This window comes from Penaeus japonicus, unplaced genomic scaffold (assembly GCF_977035675.1).
Source record: "Penaeus japonicus unplaced genomic scaffold, GWHDUDI00000001_assembly GWHDUDI00000006, whole genome shotgun sequence".
NCBI lineage: Eukaryota > Metazoa > Arthropoda > Malacostraca > Decapoda > Penaeidae > Penaeus > Penaeus japonicus.
Genome location: NW_028234408.1, coordinates 17,204,602 through 17,230,026, shown reverse-complemented (window position 1 = coordinate 17,230,026; position 25,425 = coordinate 17,204,602). Strand labels below are relative to the sequence as shown.

Below are 25,425 nucleotides of genomic sequence, written 5' to 3'. Positions count from 1 at the left end.
ATGTGTTTAGCTGTTATTTTTTAGAATCCATTAAGGTTTTGAATTCCCTCCGAAACGGACATCTTGCCGTTTCTGGCCCGTGAAACCCCAGACATCTATCAAATTCTCACTTCGAATTTCCAGCCCTTGACATTACTTCAATGAAGGTGAACAGAGCGGACGCTATGGTTCTCAGCATGGCCAGCGATTCTTCCCTTCAAGACGTCTCAGCATTCCAGGTCGTGACCGCGCAAGATGCCGACTACTGGGTGTTAGGCTCTCATAGGTAAACCCTTCAGCGGTAAAGTGTTGTAGTGGGTTGAAGTTCTCATTTCATTAGATATTGTGCTGTAATTAGATTTTCCTTCCTGGATAATTATTTATATGAGTACCATTTCTCTCTACTCATAGCCATCGAACACTTGCGGTACTCAAGGTTTCCAGAACTGAAAGCACGGTTCATCAGCGAGTAGGCTTCCAATTACCTAATACTTTCGACAGGGTAGATAAAATTGCTGTAAGTCTCTCTGCTTGTGTATTTGTAGTCAATGCTGCGAATTCGTCTTCAGTTATTCTAGGTTTTAGATTGTAAATCATACTCTGAACAAGCTTTTACAAACTGGTATCGGTAATCTAGATTATAAACTGTAGCAATAATATGGTTTGTTAATATGCACGTTAATATTCCCTCACATCTGAACATGCGCTCCACTTTCCCTCATTTGATCCAGAGCCACATCATTGACGGCCGGCTTTGGATCGCCATGGCTCCCCCATCGGCCAACGTCGTAAGCATCGTCGTGGTGGACTTCGCTTCTCCGACGGCGGCCGAGTCTCGCCAGACTATTCTTGGAGAAGGACTGGTGGGGGGACTGTACATGTTCGAGGCGGCGGCCGAGTTGTATTTGGTCGTCGGAGCGAAGGACCCAGACGGCGCTGGATCGGTTCACGCAAGATCTCGGTATCTTTCTCGAATTCAAATGAGAATTTTAACAGGGGATTTAGTATCGCAAGATTATGGTATGATATGTCTACAGTGCATTACATAATGAGGAGATGTTCTTTCGATTATTTTCATGATCATGTTTTTGTTTCAAGATTATATCGATTGGATGGCAACTACTTCGATCGCCAAGACGAAGTGGCCTTTAGAACAAAGGACGTGTATGACGTAACAGGCTTCAGTGAATGGGGCAATTATTATCTGGTGTTTGCCATGTCTTATTCCGTGAGTAACAGTAGCGATAGTACATTACTAGTCCATAGTATATTGACTTGAGAGATGTGCTACATGTTTTCTACTTTCTGAAGCTGCACATCAAATTTATTCTTGCAGGAAGGTTCACAAGTGTACAAGTTCGATCCCATACTACAGTCTGTGACCCTCCTCCAGCAACTGCCGGACACAGATGTCTACAAAGTTTTGCACTACATTGAAGCACAAGAAAACAAGCATTATGTTGTGACGCTCAATAACAATGGAGCTCCCAAAATATATTGGTGGACAAGTTAGTTTCCAAGTATTTAAAAAAAGCCTCAACATTCCTCATTATCCAAAGTAGCTAGTGCGAACAATGAATAAATTAAATGGTATTCTTCACACTAGGCGAACAGCTGCTGCTCTGGCAAGTGCTGGACTCCATCCCCCTGATACACGAAAACAACAGTCTGCAGACGTTCTCATTCGCGTCCCTTGAAACCATAATAATGGTCTCTAATGGTGTGAGTATCCAAGCAGTTTCTAGACATAGGAAGAAAGTATTACAAAAAATGTTAACAAAGTTGTGTGGACTTAAAGTAAGATCTAGAACTACGGTGAACTTAAAATATAATTAAATATTTTCAGGCTACAATCACTATCTACACTGATGATGCGTCTGCACATTACCGGCCAGACTTCGTCATTGAGACTAGCTGTAGCCTTATAGACGGCATGTTTATGGTCCCAATGGAAGAAAAGCACGTTTTAATTTACATGTGCAAAGACGATCAAGGCGGCAGTCGTCTGGAGGCAAGAAATGTTGAAATAGAAGAAATTGCATTGGGTAAGGAAACGCCCACTCAAATTATACATTTCGTTTTTCCCTCTTTTTCCTCCTCCATAGATTTGTACAAGGTTATGAAGAATTGTATCGATGCAATTGTGTTGGGATTTCTCTTGTGACATTACAGAGCCTCCCGTGAACAGGCCAGGCGGACTACTGCTTTGCCTAAAGGACTTGCGAAGTGAGCTTCAGGGAAGGCAACCTGGTGTGTCATACCTCGAGAATATTGTGGAGACTTCTGACTTGATGACGACAAACACGAAACAGGTAAAGTATCAATAATTAGGACACAACGAAAGGGTTTGATTAGTGATCAGTGGTGCCAGTCCGGCACAACAAGATCGACCAAAAATTGGTAACATCCTTCGGATTTTTATTCTCTTAGGGAAAAAATATCAGCATTATAGTGAACCAGTCACCCTGGAAGCTAGTAGAATTAGCGATTTTTTTATGTTTTAATACTTATTTTTTCAGACTTGGCCAGGCCCAGTGACTTTTGCTGGAGGGCTGTCTGTCAGGGGCAAGACTTCTTTTCAGACAATTAACATACGGAGAGATGAAACTGTCAACACTAATCCAGACACCTTCCACAGTTTCTCGAACAAAACCTCTACCCTGGAGGTTAGTCTTGCTCTAGCATCTACACATTATACTGATCTATTGCTTAGACAAATACTCAGTGTCCCATCTTCCCACTTAGGAACTGGTGGAGACCCTCAGCTCCAACGCCCCCAATATCCTTTATCATTCTGGCAACCAAGACCTCCTTGGTCCTGTTGATGTCACGTCGCTCTTCGCTAACAAGTTCGGGTCAAACGTTACCACGATCGACAAGGTGGGTCGAGTCGAGCGTGGCCTGTCTTGTTGCCTCTGATGTCTTGAGGATCTGCTGAGCCTTTCATCACTTTTATGATTCATGATATATGTGCTCTTGCTGCGAACTCCTTTGGGATTGTCATTCTTTATTTTTATAAGGCATCATTAATGAGCAATAATTGATGATAAATCCTTGTCATTGATATTTATTATTTCATTTACTGTACATTATAATCATTACAATGAAGGCTGTAGTCATCATTGTTATTCAATAGCAGTATTTATCATTCATTATTGCAATTACTATACATGATAACTACTATGATGCAGTTGAATGACGTGCCACTCCTGAACATGCACAACGTCTTCATGATGGACGGTATCAACCAGAGTGTTAGTTCAACCCTGTCACTGCACACGATGAACGCCCAACGATTCGTCATGCACACGGGGTTGCCAACGGCCTCCATCAACGGCATCTACTCCGACCGTGAGTGTGTGTCGAGAACCTTTTGATCAGTCCTGTGTTCAAAGCCTTATTGGCAAGTTATATGTTGAAGCTTGCAATAGGGATTGCTTGTGCTAAGCTAAACATGTATAGTAAGAAATGATAGCTCGTATGAGAATTCGACATGCACGTTCATGAATTTTCATCTAGATGCTGAACTGATATATACATATACATATATACACATATGTATACACATATGTATACACATATATATACACATATGTATACACATATGTATACACATATATATACACATATGTATACACATATATACACATATATATACACATATATACACACATATACACACACATATGTACACACCTATATATATATATACATATATACATACATATTTACAGACACATATTTACACACCTATATACAGACATATATACACACATATATACACACATATATACATGCACATATATATACATATATGCACATATATACACACATATATATACACACATATACACACATATACATATACATATATACATACACATATTTGCATACACATCATACATACACATATATACATACACACATATATACATATATACATATATATATACACATATATACATATATATAGAATATATATACACATATATATATATATATATATAATATATATACATATATATATATATACATATATATATACATATATACATATATATACATATATATATATACATATATATACATATATATTATACATATATATATAACATATATATACATATATACATATATATATACATATTATATACATATATATATATACATATATATATATACATATATATATATATATATATATATGTATATCATATATATAAATCATATATACATATATTATATACATATATATACATATATATACATATATATATACATATATATACATATGCATACATATATAAATATACATATATATATAATTATATACATATATATACATATGCATACATATATAAATATACATATATATATATACATATATATACATAATATATATATAATATATATAATATATATACATATATATACATATATACACATATATATACATATGTATACATATATATACACATATATATACATATATATACATATATACGTATATATATACATATATACATATATATACATACATATACATATATACATATATATAATATACATATATATACTTATATATATACATATATATATACATATATATATACATATATATGTATACATATATATATATATATACATACATATATACATAAATATACATAAATATACATAAATATACATAAATATACATAAATATACATATATACACATATATACATATATATACATATATATAATATATACATAAATATACATATATACATATATATGCATATATATATACATATATATACATATATAAATATATATATACATATATATACATAGCAGCAGCAGCAGCAGCCTGTATCAATCCACTGCAGGACGTAGGCCTCTCTCAATCTTTTCCAGTCATTCCGGTCTTGTCTTCTGATTCCAGTTTACTCCTGCGAATTTCGCTATTTCATCCCGCCATCTAGTCATTGGTCTTGCCCTGGGTCTCTTTGTGCCGTGTATTACCCTCTGTTGTTTTCTTTGTCAACCTGTTGTCCTGTCTCCGGTATGTGTCCAGCCCACTGCCACTTTTTCTTCTTGATGGTCTTGAGTATATCCTCTACTTTTGTTTGCTGCCTGATCCATGTGGCCTTTTTCTTGTCTCTTAAGCTAACTCCTAGCATAAGCCTTTCCATTCCTCTTTGGGCGCTTACTAATTTCCTCTCGAGTGCCTTGGTCGTAGTCCATGTCTCTGATCCATATTTCATGACGGGGAGGACGCATTGGTCAAAAATCTTTCTCTTTAGACATAGTGGCAGACGACCTCGTAATATATTACTGTGTACCGAAGGCACTCCAACCTAGCCTGATTCGCCGTTTTATCTCGGCTTCACAGGATGTACTCGACTGGATGAGTTGCCCTAGGTATACATACTCGTTCACTGCTTCTAGTACTGCTTCTAACTGGGGTTCGACTGTTGAACATGACTTTGGCCTTAAAATGAACATGAAAAAGAATAATCTTCAGACTTTCCTTATTTAAATCGCTTATTAATTGCTGTAGTTCATCTGCTGACTCTCCGAAAAGAACAATGTCATCTGCAAATCTTAGATTGCTTAAGTGCTCATTCCATATTTTAATCCCTCTCTCCTTCCAATCTAACTTCTTGAATACTTCCTCCAAGCAAGCTGTAAACAGCTTCGGTGAGATGGTGTTGCCCTGCCTAACACCCTTTTTTATTGGTATTTTATTGGTTTCAGTGTGGATTTTGATGGTCGCTGTACCATCTCTCTATATATCCTCTAATAATCTGCAGTATATTTCATCTACTCCTTGTTTACGAATTGCATCTAGTACTGCAGATATCTGTACCGAAACGTCTCCAATTGTTGTTTGTCTCCGTATGTGGTTGGCCGTTTGAGTGGTTTAAGTTGCGATAGAAGTCTTCTATTACATTGATAATTTCATTTTTATTGTATGTCACCTCTCCGTTGGGTTTCTTTACTGCATACATTTGTTTTTTCCCTATTCCGAGCCTCCTCTTTGTTGCCTTAAGGCTTTTCAAGATATTCAAAAGATTCAGATTTTGCATGAGGATGCCTATAGACGGCACCAATAATAAAGGAAGGAAGCATGTTACTTTGTACAGTAACCCAAATATCTTGTACGGCAGTATTATTAACTGTTGTAGTTGATCTCATATTTGACTTGAGGGTATCCCTTACAAACATGCATACTCCTCCTCCTCGTCCTGCATCACATCGATAAACTTGATAATTTGGAATTTTGATAAAGTTACTTATTTCCTGGTGGAGCCATGTTTTACAAACACAGTGTGTCTACATTTCTCTCGTTTACTTCTTTTTCTTCTCACCTTATCCCTATTCGGGGTCGCCGTTTTTTATGAGTTTTCTCCAAGTACTCCTATTGTATACTACTGCTATATCATCTATGTTCTTTTCCTTCAAGTCCCTTTTTATACAATCTTTCCATCTGGATTTGGGTATACCCTTTCTTCTATTCCCTTCTACTTCCATTTCCATAACCTCTCTCCCAACATGTTCTTCACCCTCCCTTCTCTTTACATGGCCAAACCACCTCAGCCTAGACTCTTGGATTTTCTTTGAGACTTCCCCTACTTTGGCTGTCCCTCTGATATATTCATTTCTGATCCTATCTTTCCTGGTAACTCCTGACATCCACCTAAGCATTTTCATCTCTGCCACATCTAACTTTCTTTCTTCTTTATGTTTAAGAGGTGCTGCTTCCAGGCTGTAGGTTAAGGCTGGTCTAACTACGGTTTTGTGTACCTGTTTAATTGGCACTCTTTTATCGCAAATGACCCCTGACACCTTCCGCCAGTTGTTCCATCCACACTGAATTCTATGAGTAACTTCCCTTTCCATCCCTGTACCTTCATCTACCATAGACCTAAGGTATTTAAAAGTATTTGTTCTTTTCAACCTATTTCCATTCAGTTGTATTGAGGCCAATTGGTCACCCATATCAGTTGAGAAGTACTCTGTTTTAGACCTGCTAATTTTCATGCCTCTACTCTCTAATGCACATCTCCATTCTTCTAACTTGGTTTCTAATCCTCTTCTACTTTCTGATATCAACACTACGTCATCTGCATATAAAATGCACCATGGTGGGTCCTCCCTAACATTTTGAGTAATAACATCGAATACAATATTAAATAATAATGGGCTAAGTGCTGACCCCTGGTGTAGACCAACCTTCACATGGAAGTTTTCCGTTGTTCCTACTGTGCTTCTTACTCAAGTAGTAACATCCTTATAGCATTCTTTGATAACCCTTACATACTTTTCTTGCACTCCTCTTTCACGTAGCTCTCTCCAAACCTCCTGTCGTGGCACCCTATCATATGCTTTCTCCAAATCAATGAATACCATATGTAACACTTTATGCTTTTCCTGATATTTTTCCATTATTTGCCTAAGGGAAAAAATACCATCAATTATCCCAAGTCCTTTCATAAAGCCCAGTTGTTGCCTACCAATTTCCACCACTTGCCTAAGCCTACTGTCCAAAATTCTTTCAAACAACTTTAAGGTGTGTGACATTAATTTTATCCCACGGTAATTTTCACAGCATTGGATATCCCCTTTCTCTTTAAAAAATGGTATTAGGGTGCTTTCCCTCAATTGTTCTGGTATGGCTTCTTTTTCCATAATTTGTTTCATAAGTTTGTGCAGAATACTAATACCATCCTGCCCTAAAGCTTTCCACACTTCCACTGGTATGTTATCAGGTCCAGTGGCTTTTCCAGTTTTCATCTTTTTTCAGAGCTGAACTTTTTCTACCACCAGATGGCTTCTATGTTTGATAGACCGTTTAGATCTTTAGATCTTTAAAATGTTCTGTGACCTAATCACTGGCCGTGCTGACAGTTTTGCGCGGTCAAACATTCTGATCGTTTTTGTACTTGTCTCTGTTTAGGAAAACTTTGACATTGTCTGGGAACGCATCTGAGTTTATAAATAGTTTAGGCTTTATGTCTTTGCCCCTAACTGTTACTGTGAAATTTGTATAGTATCTGTGTCATTTTTGGCATTTGAGCTTTTACACTGGATATATTTTCATTTTTTTTCTGAAAGATGTTCTTTTATATCTTCTTAATTTGTGTCGGAATGGCAACTTGTGATATAGAGATAGTGTATCGGGACGATCGGCTCCTTTCAACGGTTTGGGTGTTTGGCGTTCCTCTTTCTTTTCTTTTCTGTTTTCTTGAAAGCACAGTGGTATAACCCTCTTCATCGACATTTTGGCAGGATTCTGTCTGCTTACTAATTTCTTGCGTAGTTTTTGTGATCTCTGCATAATTATTGATGACCACTGGTGGCACTACTTGAGCAGGGGGGCAGTAGGAAGGGCAGAGGTACCCTGCATCTGCTGCTGAGCTGTGTCTTCCCAGTGGCGGTTGGGATCGAGGTGCTTGTGTTTCTTTCTTTTTTTTAGCTTTGTTTAGGTGTTACTTGTGTTGAAGCTTCAGCGCTGGAATTGTCTACCTTGTTGGTTTTTGGTTTTCCTGTGAGCGAGCGCTTGGGTGACGCAGGTTTGGGGGAGGCCGGTGTAGTTGTGGGGGCGGAGGACTCCTGGCTGGGTGCACTGGCAGGGAGGCGCGAGGATGGCTCAGCATATTTGGAGGCTGCTGAGTCGGTAAGGGCGCGGGGCAGCTGGCTGGCCGCGGGCGGGGAGTGAGGGGAGGGCAACGGGAGGGGAGGATTGCTGGTCATGGGCACAGGCGTGGAGGGCGTGGAGGTGGGGGTATTTGTGTCTGCCTTACTTGGGGTGGAGGTAGAGGGCGTTATGATAGGGGCAGGAGATGCAAAGGCGAAAGTTTGGTAGGTGCTCTGATCATGGGTGGGGGATGGGGGACCGGATGGAATTTGTTGTCGGGGGGATTGGTTGAGGGGTGAGGGATGCATCATCGGCGAGTTCATGCTGGTGATGACACATCGTACCATGCCCCATAATTGCCTTGATGGCAACTGCTGTTCTGAGAACATTCCGATCAGCAGGTCTGTTTTGTTTTCCATCATATTATGATCTGTATGAGATGGCTCATGATGGGTCTGTGTTCCTTGGTCTTTACACTTATGAAAAAAAAATCACAAAAGAAGTGGAAATACCAGATTTTGGGGGTGGTGGCGACCAGTCTGTGGAGGGCTTGTCCGTTATTGTTGTTGCAAATGTTTTCATTTTTGAGGCACTGATCAATCATGGTGTTTACGATGATGTTTGGCATCCTTTTAAAATTACGAGTCGTGTTCCTGGGTTTTCTACCGTCGGATAGACTGATCACAATGTCACGGGCTTTTTCAATATCATCCGGTCTATATAGTTTCCTAATATGTTCACAGATGACCAATCTTGCCCATGACCTTTTTGTTGCAATAAAGCACAGAATTGTGTTTAGCACTATTATGGCACTGCCGGCTTGATGCACTGTTTTTCTGTTTACATCTTCATAAAGAATTGTGCTTTTAATGTTTTCACTGTTGACACTGTTAGGGTTACTTTGGGTGCTAGGGTGCCCCTTACCCTGGGACGGGGAGCAGCCTTGACCCTGGCTGCCATGGGGGTGCCCATTCTCCTGGGCGGGGAGGCAGCTTTGATCCAAGCTGCCTGGGGGCCCATCTCCTAGGGCTGAGGTCCCGGTACCCTGGGAAAGGGGCACATTACCCTGGGCCAAGGGTCCCCTTTAACTCTGGGGATAAGAGCTCGTGCTAGCTGCCCGAGGAAGCACCAGGGAGGCCCCCTGGTTGGCCCCTACAAACTCAGGGGAGGGGTCAGAGTTCCCTCTGACACTGCGGGACCATGAGATGGCATGGTTTGCTGAGTTGTAATGTTGCGGCGGAGAGGAGGCAAAAACACGTCCGATCACCACGGCGCACACTGGTCTCGTTTGGAGAAAACGTGGCCACGCGCTTCACAAAAGAAAATCTACGGGAATTAACATCACATTTAACTAAATAATTCTGACTAATTATTAATCATCATATCTTCCTTTCCATATAGCCTTTTATATTTTGAAGATGAATAAAAAAACTAACGGATAGTGTATTGTCATGTTTATTAATGACATCAAGATAAATAAAACAAATTTGTTCAAACAAAGAACTAAACACAACATTAACAATAATATTACTGTAAATATACAAGATAGCAGAAAACCTAGCGACAAATGTTGCCTATATGGCACTAATTTCCATCATCACTTTCATCACTCACTTTCCACATCCAAGTTGGTATGAAGATTCTTTTGATAATGAAAGAACATCCTGGGAGAGTTCGTTGTCTTTTTCCATTCCTCTTTTGCGGTGGACTGCAACCATTGGATCAGAGGATGCAAGGAGCCAATGCATCAGGTCTTCATTTACTCTTGACCGAGAGATTTTACACGTGTGATCCAACCAGTTAGCAAGACCCCTAACCTCCGGATAACCTCACCATCAACTCCAGTTATTCTGGCTACAAAAGCCCACTCTTTAAAAAACTTCCTCACAGTATTGCCGTTATTGGTGTTACCACTGCCTTGACATCGACATTTATGTGGAGTTCATTTTTCAGCTCTTTCTGAACTCTCTTCTTTTCAGCTGCCATAGCATCATGCGCTTCCTTTCCTTGAACCTTCCATGTTTTTAGCTGCATTCTGTAGGCAATATGTAGTACACACTCCATGCAATTTATGTACAGATGCAGTGAGGAGATGCTGTGTTTTATATGATAATTAGCAACGCCTTTTTTTCCTTTATCATTTAAATTGTTCATTTGTGATGGCTTCATGGCGGGCAAGCAGATGTAGCATGACGATGATGATGGATTCCCTGATAAGGCTTGACACACCTTGCCGTCTACCATGGTTGGAATGATGTTATGTGCAATCTCAATGCCTGTTTCAGTGGTTGGCTGAAGTGCAGTTATTTCACTGGTAAAACGAGAAAACTCTTTACTCGTTGATTCTGGTGTTTCTTTAGCAAACTGCAAATGGAGAGGTCGAAAATAAATTGGAGATGATGGGGCCAGATTCTGCCACACTATGATGTTAGTGTCCTGTACCTTTATAGTGATAGGGCAAATGAAGGTGGCAGACAACTCTGACTCTGTGGCTGTGTCTATTCCACTAGCTGGCAATCAGTAATTCAAATGCCTCTCTTTGTAGTTCAATTAATCTCATGACCATATGATCAAGCAGAGCTTGTAATGGAAGCTTCATGTCAAAATCATCTATTAGCATTCCAGTAGGATAGCATGACTGTTTAGCTTCTAAGACGCGTGCATATGATGGAAAGAGTCTGCAGTTGTGCTCCTTTCGCAGTAAGCAATGTGTAGCCTTGCTCATCCCTCTGTTTAATTGTAGGCAAAGAGCATGATAGGGTGATAATTGTTTATGCTGCGACTCAGAATTTACCTTCTTTAATATTTTTTTCGGTCGAGTTGGAGACGTGAGAGTAGCTTCTTTACATAATTTGTTCTGGAAACCGTCATCCGGAATGTCAGAAAACGTTTCACCCTTAAAAATATCACAATTTCGTAGACATGTTTTAGTTATCCCCTTATTAAAAGTTTGTATATGCCTTTACAAGTAGAAATGGTGTTTCAGAATAGTTTTCACACGGAAAAAGCTAATTATACTATAATAAATCCATCTTCCTGACATGAACATCACGAAAGTGTTTTTCTTCATCTCTTGCCAACAGTGGTCCTGTCCATGTTACCTTAAATACTTCTAGTACTACCACATCATCAAATTAGGAGAAAAAATAATTCTGCCAAAGATCACGACTGTATAGACCTACCAGAGAAGGATGTACTCTTCTTCGTCCATCCCATTATATATCCACTTCCTTTGTAATAAAAACTGAACTGACCTGGCCTCGCCCATTCCTTTCAGAGTTTATGCTAAAGAGTGCCACCTCACAGGAAGTGACTGGTAACCACACGTACAACCACGTCCATGCGATGACCATCAACTCTGGCGATAACATGTCCCTTCTTATCAACGGTGTAGATTCAGATCACATGGTTACAAAGGACGACAATGCCACCTTCACTGATGAGAAGACTTTACAGAATCTAACTGTAGTCGAGAGATTGGACGCTGGTTTAGTTAATGGTGTATGTATGCGAAATTTGTTAGATTAATATATTGTACATTGCATCCCCGAACAGTTGCAGAGCTTTCATTCAATTTGCACAGGTTGATTTAGCTGATCTGACGAATCGTGCTGTATACACAAACCTACGAACGACCCAGACCCTGAGAGGCGACTATAACCTGGGTGCTGTCAAGGTGGAAGGCAACGCCGAGGTTAAGCTCATAAATGATGTCGATTTGAATGTGCTTAACCAGTCCGTCGTCAAGACTTCGGGCGACTTTACGTTATCGGGTAAAATTAAACAAGTCACTGCTTTTGACTGTGAAGATAAAACTGCATAATGGAAATGAGAATTATGATATTCATATTGCAAGATGTCTTTCATGTCTGCAGGTGGGATCACTTACCGCGGTGATGTAAGCGTGGAAGATAGTGTCACTAACCCTAGAGTGAACGGCATCTCGTGGAGTGACATGTTAAAGGTGTCTTCCAATGACGTCATATCAGGCAGCTATCACTTCGACCAGGCCACTGTCACCACGGCCATGAATAGTGGGAATATAAACGGACTCGACCTCAGCCAAGATGCAGTCCTTACTACAGGTGACCAGGTAATAGACGGTAAGTTTGTTCTGCTGATCATTGTCTTCTGTAGGGTAGGGGTATTGGCCTGAGGTTCCTCTTGCTCTTTAAGAAATCGTTACTCTTATTTTTCAGATTGACATGTTATATTTATGTAATCTGATTGTTCTAGTCGTTGGTAACCTAAAATGGGAGACAAATGTGTTTGATTTTGTGGCTCCTTCCTACTTGTCATGAGTTTTTATGTGGTACTGAAGTCAATCATCACTCGTTATTGATTAGCATACAGGGTCCTCAGCCATATGGATGATTACATTTCGATCCACATTTTGAGGAGAATGATAAATATTCCTTGAAGTTGTTACCACTGGACTAGTAAACTACTCGGTATGAGAGCATAGTCTTCTTTGAGTATTGTTACAATTCTTATAAATTGCTTAAGTATGTAGATTTTTTATCGTTAGAATAGCGTTTTTTGTGATTCATTTGTTAGACTCGATTAAGTAATAATCTGAAAGGACTGCAAGAGATGGTTGTTATATCTTATGGTAATTGATGATGGAAGCTGTCCACTTGTCATAAATACATGTGGACTCCAGTCGTCATATACTGTAGGCATGTTCTATTGCTTACAATACGAATGCTAATAGTTGGAGAGATATCTAATGGCATACAAAGTATGTTTGAAAAAATAATTGCAACATAAAGGTGTATTTAATTAAAAGTAAAATCAGAACGTTGAGTATAATGTACATTGTAGTCAAGGGGGCAGTATGATAAAGTTATCATTTTTTTAATACTAAGTGTCAGATTTTCGTGTAAACTAGGCATTTTATATCTAACATTTTTATTTAACAAATCGTGACCTGATTTTCACTTTGACTGTTTACATGATCTCAATCCCTATGTACAAGTTTTTCGTATGCAGTACGCTCATTAATATATTCAAATATGGAACTGGCTGTATTTCATGACAGGTCGCATCACATTCAATGGCAGTGTGCGAGTGACGAGCGGCGATGGTGTCCTCATGACTGAAGGTGCTACAATCAACATGGTCGACCCTTCATCCCTTAAAAAGATGGAATACATGGACAGCTTTGTGATTAATGAGGCTGTCGACCTGACTGTTCCTCTCCAGGTGGGGGCATTGTAAGAATATCTTATCCCAGAATAAGTTTCCGCGACTTGACCTTTGTTTTACATTTGCCAGTCATAACTGTTTGACATTCATGATTATGGGGATGTAGGATTTTATTGGTAATTGCACTATGTGGGCATAAGCCGTCATGGCAATATGAAGGCCATATTCAGTTTTTATGCCCATTCATCGAATTCGAAGATAGCTGCACAGTATATTCCATTTTAAAAGGGTAGGAGGCGAGGTTGGCCTGTTGTGAACACAACTTCAGGCCGATTTAAAAAAAATCGAAACTTTAGAAGGGATCAGATCTTTAGTTAGAAAATATTAAGACTCAAAAGTCTTGCGTTGGAGAGAACAGTCTGTGCAACCCAATATTCATATGGCGATGTCAGATCCGCTACTGCTCATAAACGACCATTCATTATATGCTATAATTTCTGTTTGTTATATCGTATCTGCAGTGCAATCTCGTATTAATATCCACATGTATTGTGTACCGCCGTGCGAAGTAACCTTTGCACGTCCTGCTTGTGTAACAAAACATTATAACCTTACCAGCTCAGTTTACCAGGCACGAAGACGCCCTCGTCCGCGTTCCCTTCCGTCCATCGGCACTCGGTATGGCCATCACTCATTGCTTAGCTGCTGCCCACTACTCGCTCGTGCAAGTCGGTTTCCAACAGTAAACCGCACAACTCATACTATCGTCTGTTTCACCGTACCAGCTTTCAGAGTACCCAAACTTCAAGCTTATTACACCAAGATTACCCTCGCATTCCGAGGGATGGGGGTTTAAGTTAAGGCCAGTGAGGTGCGCGCAATACACACGTGCGCGCGCGCACACACACGCACACACATTTTTTTTTTTTTATTGATCTATTTGTATTTATTTACTTATATATATTTATATTTATTTATTTTTTTATTTATAATCATTTACATTTGTTTATTCATTTACATTTATATTTATTTATATTTATTTATATATTGAGAGCACTTGTGGAACTGACATTGACGAATGCCACGCCAAAGGTTCCTCTCACTCCAAACTTTCGAGTCCGAAGAATCCGCTTCCAAATGCACATGTACAACGCATGACACAATAAGGCAATGTATGAAATATTAATGTGTTACACCTGGGATGCCTCACGATTAGAGCTCGTAAGGCAGCCGGAGGGAACAGGGAGCATGAAATTTTCCACATATAGGTCAATATCACGACGAAAATTGTACACAAAATGGGTAACTGAACGCTTTCCGGAATGGCCGCTCGGCCTCGTGACTCTAGTCCTCGGAAAAGCTTAAACTGGAATTAGAGGGGACATCGCAAACAACACAACTTTGCACATATCACTAGATTACAAAGTTCGTAAAAAAGACAAGTGAGCACTTACTACTATGAGCAGGGCATGGATCTTCTTAAAAATAAATACTTAAATAAATAAGTATACCGTTGACGTGCCTCTGACCGATCTATAAGTGGAAGGTTTGTGGTCGTCAGTCTGCGACTCACCTGAGGCGGTAATCTACTTTTTAAAAATAGTTACTTTAGTAATCTTTCACTGATTTTTTTCCTTTCCCAATCCCCTTCAATTTCGGAATAATTAATTTCCAACCAAAATCAGTAGAAATTATCATCAATATTATTTTTTCAGTAAAGTAATATTTGATATATTACATTCTATAACCTTCAAACACACCCAGTTAAGTAAAACAGACTAAGAAATTCTGAAAAGAGGTTATTATAACGCTGATTCATTGCGTCATATCACGCCCTAGCCACAATAATCAGTCCTTCGGAAACTTTGCCCGGTCAGCTGGTGCTTTTTGGTAATCTCCAGTAATGGTGATGCTACTTAAACTTTCCTCCAAGCACTGGCAGGAAGATTTATAACAATGCCATTATGACATTCTCTAGTAAATTGAAGGCCGTTGCGAAGCCCTTTCATATTTTGGTCATGTTTCATCTATGGAATGAGCAGAGATGAAAGGATCTAAGGACAATTGTTAAGGGTTATTAGGGGAAGAGAAAAGAGGGCAGACGATTTGCTAAAGCCTAAGACGGCAACTGCTTTGCTTTGGTAAGGGGAAGGACTGATGAACTACAGGGAGTGGACATGGTTGGAGGCAGACTCATCAGCAGTCTTGAGCTGACAGGGAAGCTGGCTCCAAATTGGGAAAGTCAAGACCATGTAGATGGCCCATCAATCTTTTGAGAGGTTCTAAGTACCAATGATGAAACAGGTAAATTACAGACTTATTCCTAGTTTTAATATCTTTAGTAACAAGTGATGTTTCAGGCATCAGGAAATGTGACGACAGGCAACATAAATGACCTTGCGATGAGTGGCATCGACAGACGATACTGGAGGAAGAGCACAGATCAAGTGGTCACGGCTTCGCCTTCCCTGAACAACGCCACTTTCCGGTGAGTCCTCTCAGTGACGAGGAAGGAGTGCATTTTGTTGTATGACTGTCCGTGGGCACGAGCTGATTTGAGCTGTGGCGGTGATTTTGTATGCTGATAATAGGCCTAATACACATTTCATAGAATGTAAATAATAAGTCCGTTTTGGTATGGATGCTCACAAATCGGATAAGGATTCTGTTGAAGAATTATGATTGGTCGCATTTTCACCAATTATTCTTCAACAAAATTGACGCTTTAGAGGAAGAGGTGATACTGGGAAAAAGCAAGCGAGGACTAGGTTTCTATATGTGAAATTAATAATACCTATAGATATATGAATTGTGGAAAATTGAAATTAATTAATGTTTGCCTATTTCATGACTATTCTGATCATTCATGCACCGTTTTCCTTCATAAAACAGACAATCAATATAAAGATATGCTCAACAGCAAAGCACACAAAAAAACAAAAACAAAAAAAGTTGTCCCTTTCCAGTTCAGTTTGCCAATAGTTAGTTTGTTGTTTTCATATCTTTGATATTCCAAACTACTTGCGGACATAATTTCAACAGTGGCAAAATTACAGCATATAGCAGGTGACAGGTACAGTTATCCTTGCATAAAACTTTAAATTTGTATTTATATTATTACGCCGAAGTATCTAAATTTTCATAGGGGACTTTTTTTTGTCTATTTACAAATCAGGTCTTTTGTATGACTTTGTTTTCGGAATTTAGATACAATTATAACTTCAAATGAGCAGTAGAAATATTCCTACAGAATCCATGAATTTCTATGGAAGAAAAAAAAAACTATGATGAAATTGAAGAATCAAAGGGCAACGCATTCAAACCCACACAGTTGACACCAGGAAATTGCTTTGAGTTTCACTTTGCAGAATAACATATTTCCGGTTGGTGTTCCGTTGAATTAGAGTTGGTGAGGGACATCATGACGGGACCAGAGGAGTGTTTTGAATTCTATAACCTATGGTTGCATAATAGCATAATCTTGGTGTTAGACTGTACAGTTTACATAACCCAACGATTAATTGGTGTTCCGCTTTCAAGAGATTCCATGAATGGAGCAAGTATAAACCGGCATCAGATGACCGACTACTTCAATGTAAAGGGACCACAGACCGTTGCTGGAGCATATGTTTTCCAGGTAACAAAACTGCGTTAGTTATTGATGAGCATTCTTCATTCTTAAGTAAATCACCCACTATTCCCCACTATAATGTTCTTGCACGTCCTGATATGTCTGTACCAACACAGGCCCCAGTAACAATAAAGGGAGATCTGGAAATGATTGATAGCAAGACTATAGATGAAGTGGATGTTTCCGATTTGGAGACCGAGGTAATCGACAGAACAAGTGAGCAGGTCATAGAAGGGAAAGTGGTGAGTGTTTCTGTCATTCACATTCTTTTACTGCTTTTGGATATAGTTATAGTCTGTGTAACCTGGTCGAGGTCTTTTTCTTCATTTTCACATTTGCAGGAAATGGGTGGAAAGTTGACAGTTGATGGTGACTTGTCTCTCAGTGGAAAACTGAACGGTTGGAATGTATCCTCGGACCTACTGATGTTGGATCATACTGTACCTCACACAGGTAAGTTAAAACCTTACAGTAAGCATATTTTTTTTTCTTAAATTAACCAGTTGATTCTATATATTTCCTGATTTCTCTTTACCCCCCCCCCCACCCCCCGTACCCTTCGTTTGCATGAAAGAAACCCTCACCTTTACGAGGAAGGTAAAAGCCGAATCAGTGAGTCCGTCCAACGCTGACTTGGTGCTGGAGAGTCTGAACGGTATACGTCTGGAAGCGGCAGCAGCTGACATTGTGTTAACAAACGAAAATGCGACGATTTCTGGACCTCTTGACTTCGAAGGAACAGTTACCGGTACTTACATGTGACGTGTTGTAATAAAGAACAGTGAGTGGGTTTCTCAAAGTAAAACGAAATATGGGTAACGTTTTCTAAAGATTAGCATGCGTCTCTTGTGGAGAGCTCAGATCGTTTGCAAATGTTTTTCCTTGGACACTAAATAGTCAATGCAAATCATGGATGAATTGCAAACAAGTTGATAGGTATAGACTCAATGATTTTCTTGGATCAAACAAAACTGACATTCTTTAAAACAAAAATACTAAGATATACAAACCAACCAGGAAGTACAATAATTTGTGTAATTATCTTTGAAAATGACAGTAGACCAACTCCACGTCACTGGCACGGTTGATGGAGTTGACGTTGACGACCTAGCAACACGCAGCCTCAGGAGGCAATCGTTGCAACCGCAAGTTTTAGAAGGGAAGGTCACCGTAAACGGGGCGCTTCACTTCACCCAGACGCCGAATCTGTATGTAGTAAATAAGAAGAACTGGACTGACCATTTGAATATGGTAAGCATTTCTTTTTCTTAACGTGGAAAAACATGCACGCGACTTTAGGGTTGCCAACTTCGTGGCTGTGTCTGAGAGAGAGAACTCATTTCCAGGTAGTGCCAGTGAACTACAATGGTACAATCACTGGAACAAAAAGGCTAGATCGACCTGTACTTGTCCTGGGCGATTTCAATCCTACCACAATCAATGGTATCAATTTGGCCGAACTTGTACCCAGAATTTTGACCAAACATGGTGATCAGAGTATCCTTGGCAACTACACTTTCAACTCTGATATTACAGCTGGTACGATATGTGTTTGTGTAATTATAAATATGTTCCTACCTTTAGAAGTGCACAATAGTAAGCTATCTACGTGTTTAGATTCAAAATAAGAACTTTATTTCCTCTCCTATTCTGAAATTTGTTAATCTCTTTCATACAGCAAATATTGATGCCCCAGTTATTGACGGAGTGAATACCACTGACCTTTTGCTCGTGGATCAGGCCGGCGTTTTGGATGGAACAGTCGTCTTCGAGGAGGACGTCGCCATGAGTGACGTCATGTCTGGCACAGGCTTCCTCGATGGCTGCGATATTCTGGCTGTATGTAGTGGTACTTGTGATGCTGACATGGCAGATTGAAATGTGTGTGTATGATTTACTTAAATAACACACACACACACACACACACAATTGTGTAGTATGTAATATATATGTATAAAATTATGTGGGGGGGGGTTATACCTATACATGTGCGTGTATTTAAATGTAATAATAGTATAAAAACCATGGTGATTCCACAGCTCGAGATGTCCGCTTCTTGGAACCAAAGTGCTGGGGAGGTCGACATATTTTCACCAGTCACTCTACATAAACTTGAGGTGAAGGGGAAAGCTACGTCCGAGAGACTCCTGGCTGAAACCCCCGAGATTAATGTCCAGCGTTTCCTTGAGACTTTGGTCCGCAAATCCTCCGATCAAGAAATAACAGGCAAGTAGATAGTAATGTGCTCTAAGTTTGCTTTTTTTCAATAGTGCATGAACTATTTTAGAAGTGTCTTCTCGACTGCGTTCAATGGGAAGATGAAGGGGAATCCCTAACATGAGCCTAGTAGTTAAATGGAATTCTTAGATGTTTTAGTTGTTCCCGCACAGGAAGCTTAGCAAGTCTTCCCATACCTCTTCAAAACTTCAAAACCTTGCTCATGACATGTATCCTCAATAGCGATGTATTAGTGGAGACGAATATAGTATCAAGTGTTTATTAGATGTATTGGTTGCCTCTGGTTAAACTGCAAGTACGGATTGCCAAACATATGTACATTACTATCTAGTATGTGTCTTCTGCAGGAAGTGCAACATTTTCTTCTGATGTGCACATGCACGACCTTTGGGCAGAAACTATTGATGGAGTTCAAGTGGATGAGCTTTATGATGTAACTGTACAGGATAATGAAAACACGGTTGGTACCCATTACGTGTGAAAGGTAATACACATATTCCCTCGCTGAAAAAAACAAAGTTGTTTTCCCTTAATATATTTCAGGTCATCAGCTGTGATCTCCACTTTACCAATGATGTCCTGGTGAAGAATATGACTGTAAGCACCAGCATATCTCCTCTTGATGATGATGGAGTGCTGATCAACGCCTTGAACATGTCGGCTCTTGGCAGTCAAGCAGTATTAACGACGAGTGATTCATTCTCTATTGACGGCCATAAGGTTTTCATTGATGGCTTTGCTGCTGAGAACCTGGACGTAGCTGGTGAGAAGAGCAGTTTAGCACAAGTTATGTAGACGTGTTTTATGGCACACGAGGGACACCACCACCTGAAAGGGTTCTAAAATAGCGTTCTTTATACCGCTAGATATTTTATTTTGATTTAGATTATATACTATATTAGACTGCATTAAATGGAATCTTAAGTATCAGTACACATTTCTCAGATTCAGACAAATATAAGCAATTAGAAGCAAAGCTAATGTGTTGTTAAACTGCTGCCAGGGAAGTCTACGTGTACTAAAACCAGATTATCAAACACTTTGCTCTGTATCATCTGCACAGTAAATACCGTAATACAAAAGGCTTAAATAAAGATGCCCCACAGGAACACTTGGTGACGTCCCAGCAAGCGACTTGATTGTGCTCTCCAAGGACCAGCAAATACCCAGTGACCTTGCCTTCGCTGCTCCCATTAGTGTTCGTGGAAATCTAAAGGCAAGTTGCCAGAGAAGATTTGCTTTTAATCTGTCAGCGCTGATAGTTGTGATTTTTTAAAAAGTCAATACAGTGTAAATTTTGAAATTTAAAGGCGATGACTCTGATTTCAGGTGAATGGACACCTGGATGGAATAGACCTAAAGAAGTTGCTTGAGGAACGTATTACTCTGAACAGCAATGAGACGTTGACTTCACACTGCATTTTTGAAGAAATTGAAGTTCAAGGTTGGATTGTGCAATGGCTATACGAGCATAGACAATCATGCACTTCCTATATTCTCCATTGATACAATACTGAAGCCAGGATTGTAAAAACTAATGCTGGGATATTTCGCACAGGTGACCTTGGGGTAGAAGAGATCAACAGTGTTATGCTGTCTGATCTCGTTGTCAAATATGGTAAATCTCGACAAAATATCACCGGTGTTAAGGTGTTAGATGGAGGCCTCCTTGTTCATGGAAATGTTGATTTGATGCAAATCAATGGAATTCATGTAAAGGAGCTGAACAGAACCATTGTTTGGAAGGACAGACCCGCCACCTTCGAACACAGTTTGGTTGGTTTAGTTGTTATTCCATCCTATTTTATACTTGCTACATGTGTGTCTGAATAATGTACATTTGTTAAATCTCTAAGCAACACGTCGATGATGAAATATCCCGATCAGGTCATCGAGAACGTGGTAGAATCGGAAGCGTCGGTCGCTGTGCAAGGAACAGTCAACGGCCTCGGCCTCCGTGACCTTGACCTCGAGGTGTCCAGCATCATGTCTAACATCGAGTCCCAAAGGGAAAGGATCAACGACCTGAATACCAAGTTCACAACTGTTCAAGCGGACAATGATCGTCTAACATGTGGTAAGTTGATCCAAGTGTATAACACGAATAATCACCTCAGTGCGGACATGTATTCAAATTACGATTTTTTTCTAGGCGCGTACGAGAAGATCTCTTATGGGGAGAGTGTGTGGACGCAGCGCGTTGAATTCGCAGGGAAATTGACTCGCGGGCAATGGGGGGAGGAAACGCACTTGGTGGCGGTGAGGGACTGCGGCCTGGCTTGCACATGCGAAACGAGGTCTGCATTGTACCAGGTGAGGTTGAATGGCCCGAGAAGATTTTATAGGGTTATGGTCGGATGATATTCATTTGGTATTATACTGTAATTACCCGAGGATATCGGATCCTACAGAATCATTCCTTGATACAGGTTGGAGAAGATGGGAACCTGCAGCATAATGTTACTATCAATGACCGTTCTGTATTATTCTTCGAGAGCAATTACTACGAAGGAACAAGGCTTGAGCATGAGTATGACTTTTTTTTATAAAACGGCTGGATAAAAAATTACACATCAATTAGTTCTTTATATTTGGATCATCTATTAAATGAATTTCTTGATTTTGTACAGATGTTTTGGCCAAGTAGGATTCAGCACTTTTAAAATACAGAATGATGGTACGCAAGTTATCTTGGATGACACACTGGGCTTGGTTAGCGACGCTGCATCTTTTACAGCAGATGCCAATGGAGTTAACCAAACTTATTTTGTCACTGTTGGTCGTATGGCTGATGGTAAGTTGGACAGTAAACGAGACCAGTTTTAAGGAAATATTTAATGTAACGAAAGAAAAGATGCAATGTTTTGTCTTAAGAAAACAAACTTGCACTGTTCGAGTATGTGAATAGGTTTTCTTTTGATGTAAACTGATAATGACTATTACAGCAAGGATATAAATCTGAAGTTCCAGAACTTTAAACTCAAATTTACATTCCAATTACAACATCGCGTCCGTTCTCATGAAATAAGAAAAAAAAATTATCCATACATTCTCTCAACGCAAAACCCCTTGAACAGTGACGGACCCAGCAGAGACCACCTCGGTCACTGTACTGAGGGTAGAGGAGAGCCACTTAACCAAGGTCTGGTCAACACGCGCGCACAACAGTGCCTCGACAGTGGATTTGGCAAAGGTACCTTTCCTTGGCATTCTCGGGTTTTCTTTGTTATTTGATTTCACGGCGAAAATATGTATAACCGAAACCTATTTCTAGGTCAATGGCCGATGGTACATGTTGGTAGCAAATACTGTGAATGGGAACAGTACGAGCGATCCCTACACTGCAACGTCGCGTATATACGGTTGGTCTCCTTCCCAGGAAAAGGTAGGTTGGGTTTTATGAACGTCCAGGCTGTGTAATCTCGCTTGATATTGGTTTGTGGACTTTACATAATATGGGATTTCTTGTTGCCGCATGAGATTTAAAAAATTGAGTAACGGAACTCAATAAGTTATTAAGTGATTTTCTTTTTTTCTGTAGTTTACACTACAAGGAGAGTACATGGGAGACCACGTGACGTCAGCAATGTTCCTGAGTTCAAGTAAACCAGAGCAGGAACATTTCTTCACTTTGGCCCAGCTAAAAGCTGCTGACTTCTCTTCCTTTGAAGATAACGTGAAATATACGACGAAAGTTCTGGTTAGTTTTCATCATAGCATTGTGTGACGAAATCAATCTTACCAATATGAATCTAATTGCACATTTACCTAATGGACATATATCTGAATGACCCACTTATTTCTTACTGTCGTTCTTAAAATGTCTTCCGCAGGTATTCAGATTCGACGATTCGACGTCCAAATTCAAGCCATACGAGTCCCTAGCATCCTACGGTGTCGTCGCTCAAGAACACATGCGAATAGGAGACGACCTGTACCTGTTACTCCTCTCAGAGCACACGAACACCCTGGAGGTTTATGAATACACAGTTTCTGAAGTAAGTACAGTTCTGTGTCACGAAATGATAAGCAGTGTCCGCTCAACCCAGTGTCCCAATTCCAAGTGAACAAACAGAAGAACGGTGCTCTTAGAGTATGCTAATTTGCTGTCTTTTCAGGGATTCCGGCTTTTCCAGCAAATCTCGGTGTGCAGCAATCCTGTTGACTTGCAGAAGATGCAGACCAAGAACAGACACCTGGTTTGGGTTTCTTGTAGGAATCCAGACACACTTATGGCTGTCCGATTCAATACCAAAGGTTTTTTCTATGAATGATTGTAGATGATTATCTGTTGAAGTTTTAATATTTTATTTTGATAATAAATATGAAATTTAACTTCTTTTTTTCTTCGCCTTTGAGGTGTAAAATACTATGGCAAATAAAGCCAACCAAGTCACCATTCTAAACACCTGTATCCACAGAAACATACTTGTGACCCTCTTTATGGATGTGTCACTTTATCTCTATCTATTTGTTTGTCCATGTTTTTTTTAATCTATCAAACTTTATCTGTTTATTTATTCATACATTCTTTCTTACCATCTCTCCCTCTCCCCTCTCCCCTCTCCCCTCTCCACTCTCCACTCTCCACTCTCCACTCTCCACTCTCCATCTGTCCCTCTGTCCCTCTGTCCCTCTGTCCTCTCGTACTTTCCTAAACAAATGCGAAAGAAATGATCTTCCCGAACGAAAATGGAGAGGCGAGGAGGAGGAAGTAGACCTGTGCTTACGACTTCGAGAGCCACAGCGCGATGCATGTTCTCGATCACTTCCTTTTCTCATTCTGCTTGCACATCCTGCGTCGCCGGTGCTTTAACGTGGTTGGGAAAGAACATGGATGAGCGACTTTCACGGCTTTCTTTCCGGGTGAAATGCGAGGGTGGTGCCATCTAGGTTTGGGGTACTAAACTAAACCCATTTTGATAAAGATCATAGCAATTATAGTAGGTATAATTGCAATTGGCATCATTATCACTACATTGGATTACTATGCTTGTTGTACTGAGTATGGCTCGCTAATGACTCTCCCACTGACGTCACATATGCCATAGCCACTGGCACCTACTTCATGCCACCCGTCGTCAGGCCAACAGGTGTTTGGCATGCATGTCACTTTACCCGTTCACAACGGGTTAACTTCGTGGACCTAACATTGGATAGGAAATTCCGGTAAGATTCGAGGGAATTCTAAACAAGATAAATGTTCCCGCGGTGTATCGGCAGTCGTACTGCGGCGCATTCACATATATTCACAAAAAGTAATTTCCTTAGTTATTGTTTGTCCTTATATTGTTATAGCCCCTATTTCATTCACCACATCGGTATTGTCAGCACCTTTTTATTTTGCTGTCACATTGGTTCATAACGCTGTAATAAAAATACATGGTAATGAAACGGAACAAAGGTATCAGTGTTAACAATGCATTTATGTATATGGCATACATTTACTTCATATCAATAGTTTTAAAACTCGTGCAACACCACTGTATATCGACATCCAGGAGTGGAATGGTTGAATGGTTTCTTATCCTCTGGTGCATGTAATGACGGAACATGCTTCCAAATATTGCACAAAGTAGTGTCTAGGAAATGCGTCGAAAGAAACGTCTGACTTTTACGATCGCTCCTACAATCATCTAAAATTATAATACACACACTATACACAACAGCTGAGAAAGTGTTGAATCCCACACCTCGGGCTTCAAAATGGCAAGTCCAGAAACGAAATTCCCGCTGGCTATGATTAATGGCCTCTATCATAGTAATCTAATGAACTTCAGGGGATCTGGCATTGGGAATTTTC

General features: G+C 39.8%; 1 protein-coding gene across 1 annotated transcript in view; it reads left to right on the top strand.

The window, feature by feature from the left end:
* Positions 1–23,957, top strand: part of LOC122262297 (uncharacterized) — a 32,480-nt gene extending 8,523 nt beyond the window's left edge. The window contains exons 3-40 of the mRNA XM_086537689.1: positions 124–265; positions 391–496; positions 711–940; positions 1,078–1,207; positions 1,316–1,487; positions 1,586–1,701; positions 1,826–2,024; positions 2,152–2,291; positions 2,499–2,645; positions 2,725–2,859; positions 3,171–3,330; positions 11,883–12,106; positions 12,189–12,378; positions 12,481–12,708; positions 13,647–13,810; positions 16,114–16,241; positions 17,294–17,390; positions 17,501–17,626; positions 17,726–17,837; positions 17,959–18,132; positions 18,442–18,635; positions 18,731–18,923; positions 19,063–19,223; positions 19,424–19,610; positions 19,970–20,082; positions 20,166–20,385; positions 20,729–20,838; positions 20,952–21,066; positions 21,181–21,398; positions 21,510–21,699; positions 21,775–21,935; positions 22,052–22,152; positions 22,253–22,416; positions 22,700–22,815; positions 22,897–23,007; positions 23,164–23,322; positions 23,456–23,620; positions 23,741–23,957. Coding sequence (XP_086393815.1) covers positions 124–265; positions 391–496; positions 711–940; positions 1,078–1,207; positions 1,316–1,487; positions 1,586–1,701; positions 1,826–2,024; positions 2,152–2,291; positions 2,499–2,645; positions 2,725–2,859; positions 3,171–3,330; positions 11,883–12,106; positions 12,189–12,378; positions 12,481–12,708; positions 13,647–13,810; positions 16,114–16,241; positions 17,294–17,390; positions 17,501–17,626; positions 17,726–17,837; positions 17,959–18,132; positions 18,442–18,635; positions 18,731–18,923; positions 19,063–19,223; positions 19,424–19,610; positions 19,970–20,082; positions 20,166–20,385; positions 20,729–20,838; positions 20,952–21,066; positions 21,181–21,398; positions 21,510–21,699; positions 21,775–21,935; positions 22,052–22,152; positions 22,253–22,416; positions 22,700–22,815; positions 22,897–23,007; positions 23,164–23,322; positions 23,456–23,620; positions 23,741–23,896 — 5,954 coding nt within the window. The 3' untranslated portion in view covers positions 23,897–23,957. The remainder of the gene's footprint in view (positions 1–123; positions 266–390; positions 497–710; positions 941–1,077; positions 1,208–1,315; positions 1,488–1,585; positions 1,702–1,825; positions 2,025–2,151; positions 2,292–2,498; positions 2,646–2,724; positions 2,860–3,170; positions 3,331–11,882; positions 12,107–12,188; positions 12,379–12,480; positions 12,709–13,646; positions 13,811–16,113; positions 16,242–17,293; positions 17,391–17,500; positions 17,627–17,725; positions 17,838–17,958; positions 18,133–18,441; positions 18,636–18,730; positions 18,924–19,062; positions 19,224–19,423; positions 19,611–19,969; positions 20,083–20,165; positions 20,386–20,728; positions 20,839–20,951; positions 21,067–21,180; positions 21,399–21,509; positions 21,700–21,774; positions 21,936–22,051; positions 22,153–22,252; positions 22,417–22,699; positions 22,816–22,896; positions 23,008–23,163; positions 23,323–23,455; positions 23,621–23,740) is intronic.
* The last annotated feature ends 1,468 nt before the right edge of the window (positions 23,958–25,425 follow it).